Genomic DNA, 1,431 nt, shown 5'->3' with positions numbered 1-1,431 from the left:
AATTTCAAGCAATACGAAAGGAGGCATCTCAATGACGTATCCCTAGACTGATCCCCCAGTTTCTCATGCTGACCCTGTAATGTCAGGTCATGAAAGGATTCAGCATTTGTCTGCACTGTCCAGAAAATGATTCAGGAAACAGGGCTCAGCATCATGTCACCCGTCAGCTCAGCACAGAGGTGAGTCTGAGCTCCAGGAGTGAACATTAGACCCTTTTCTGAGTCACTATCCACAGCACCCTGTCACGGATTTGCTTTGTCCTCACCCCATAGATGATCGGGTGTAGCATAGGATGCACCAAGAGGTTAACATTGGCCATGAGGATGAGCACAGGCAGGGGCACATTAGAATCAATCCTCTGCATGAGGGAAACAGAGAGATCTGGGATGTACAAGGCTGAGAGGGCGCAGAGATGAGTCCCACATGTCCCAAATGCCTTGAGCCGAGCATCGTTTGTGGGCAGTCGGAAGATGGCCCTGAGGATCTGGATGTAGGACAAGGCTATTAAAAACCCATCCACACTGGGTACAAAGTATGTCACACAGAGGCTGTAGTAACTACTAGGGCGGAAGTCAGCACAGGCCAGGGACACCACAGAAAAGTGCTTGCAGTACGTGTGGGGGATGATGTTGCTTTTGCAGTACGGCCACCGACTCCCCATGATGGGAATGGGAAGTATGATCATGAAGCCGCGCAGCACCACGGCTATGCAGATCTTGGCTACAATGGAATTTGTCAGGATGGTGGAATGTCTGAGGGGATCGCAGATGGCCACGTAGCGATCAAAAGCCATGGCCGCGAACATCCCAGACTGTATCACTAAAAGGCAGTGAACAAGGTACAGCTGGATAAAGCAAGAACCAAAATCGATCTCTCTAGAATTGAACCAGAAGATGCTCAGTGTTTTGGGCACAATGGACGTGGACAGGGCCAGGTCAGTGACGGCCAGCATGCAGAGGAAATAGTACATGGGCTCATGGAGGCTCGTCTCCTTCTTCACAATGTACAGGATGGTGAGGTTCCCCAAGATGGCTACAATGTACATGACACAGAAGGGGATGGAGATCCAGCCATGGGCCGCCTCCAGGCCAGGGATGCCTAATAGAATGAAGACGGAGGGGTTGGTGAAGTCAGTTGTGTTAGAATCTGACATGGAGTCCGGGAGCTGGCTTCCAATGGTGAAGCAGAATGGAATCTCCTACAAATACCTTATATTCCACTCACTTCCGGTATGTGCCCAGTGTCCCAGGTGATAGTTGCAATATATATACCTGGATGGAGAGACAATGTCAATATGAGACACTCTATGCACTACAGCAAAATGTTGTCATTGGAGAAGCAGGTTGGTCCCTCCTCATTCACTGAAAATGACATTTTTGTTAATCAAACAAAGGAATTATGACCAGCTAAAGTTACTAAGGCCCAGATCAT

The 1,431-nt window shown here is 49.1% G+C and overlaps 1 protein-coding gene across 1 annotated transcript; it reads right to left on the bottom strand.

Annotated features, from left to right (window-relative positions):
- Positions 1-205: 205 nt before the first annotated feature.
- Positions 206-952, bottom strand: LOC142830527 (olfactory receptor 52M1-like). Its single transcript, XM_075935869.2, has one exon. It carries the CDS (start codon positions 950-952, stop codon positions 206-208), a length of 747 nt encoding a protein of 248 aa, XP_075791984.2.
- Positions 953-1,431: the final 479 nt, after the last annotated feature.

This window comes from Pelodiscus sinensis, chromosome 1 (assembly GCF_052426305.1).
Source record: "Pelodiscus sinensis isolate ZL-2025 chromosome 1, ASM5242630v1, whole genome shotgun sequence".
Lineage (NCBI taxonomy): Eukaryota > Metazoa > Chordata > Testudines > Trionychidae > Pelodiscus > Pelodiscus sinensis.
This window is presented reverse-complemented; position numbering and strand designations above follow the sequence as displayed.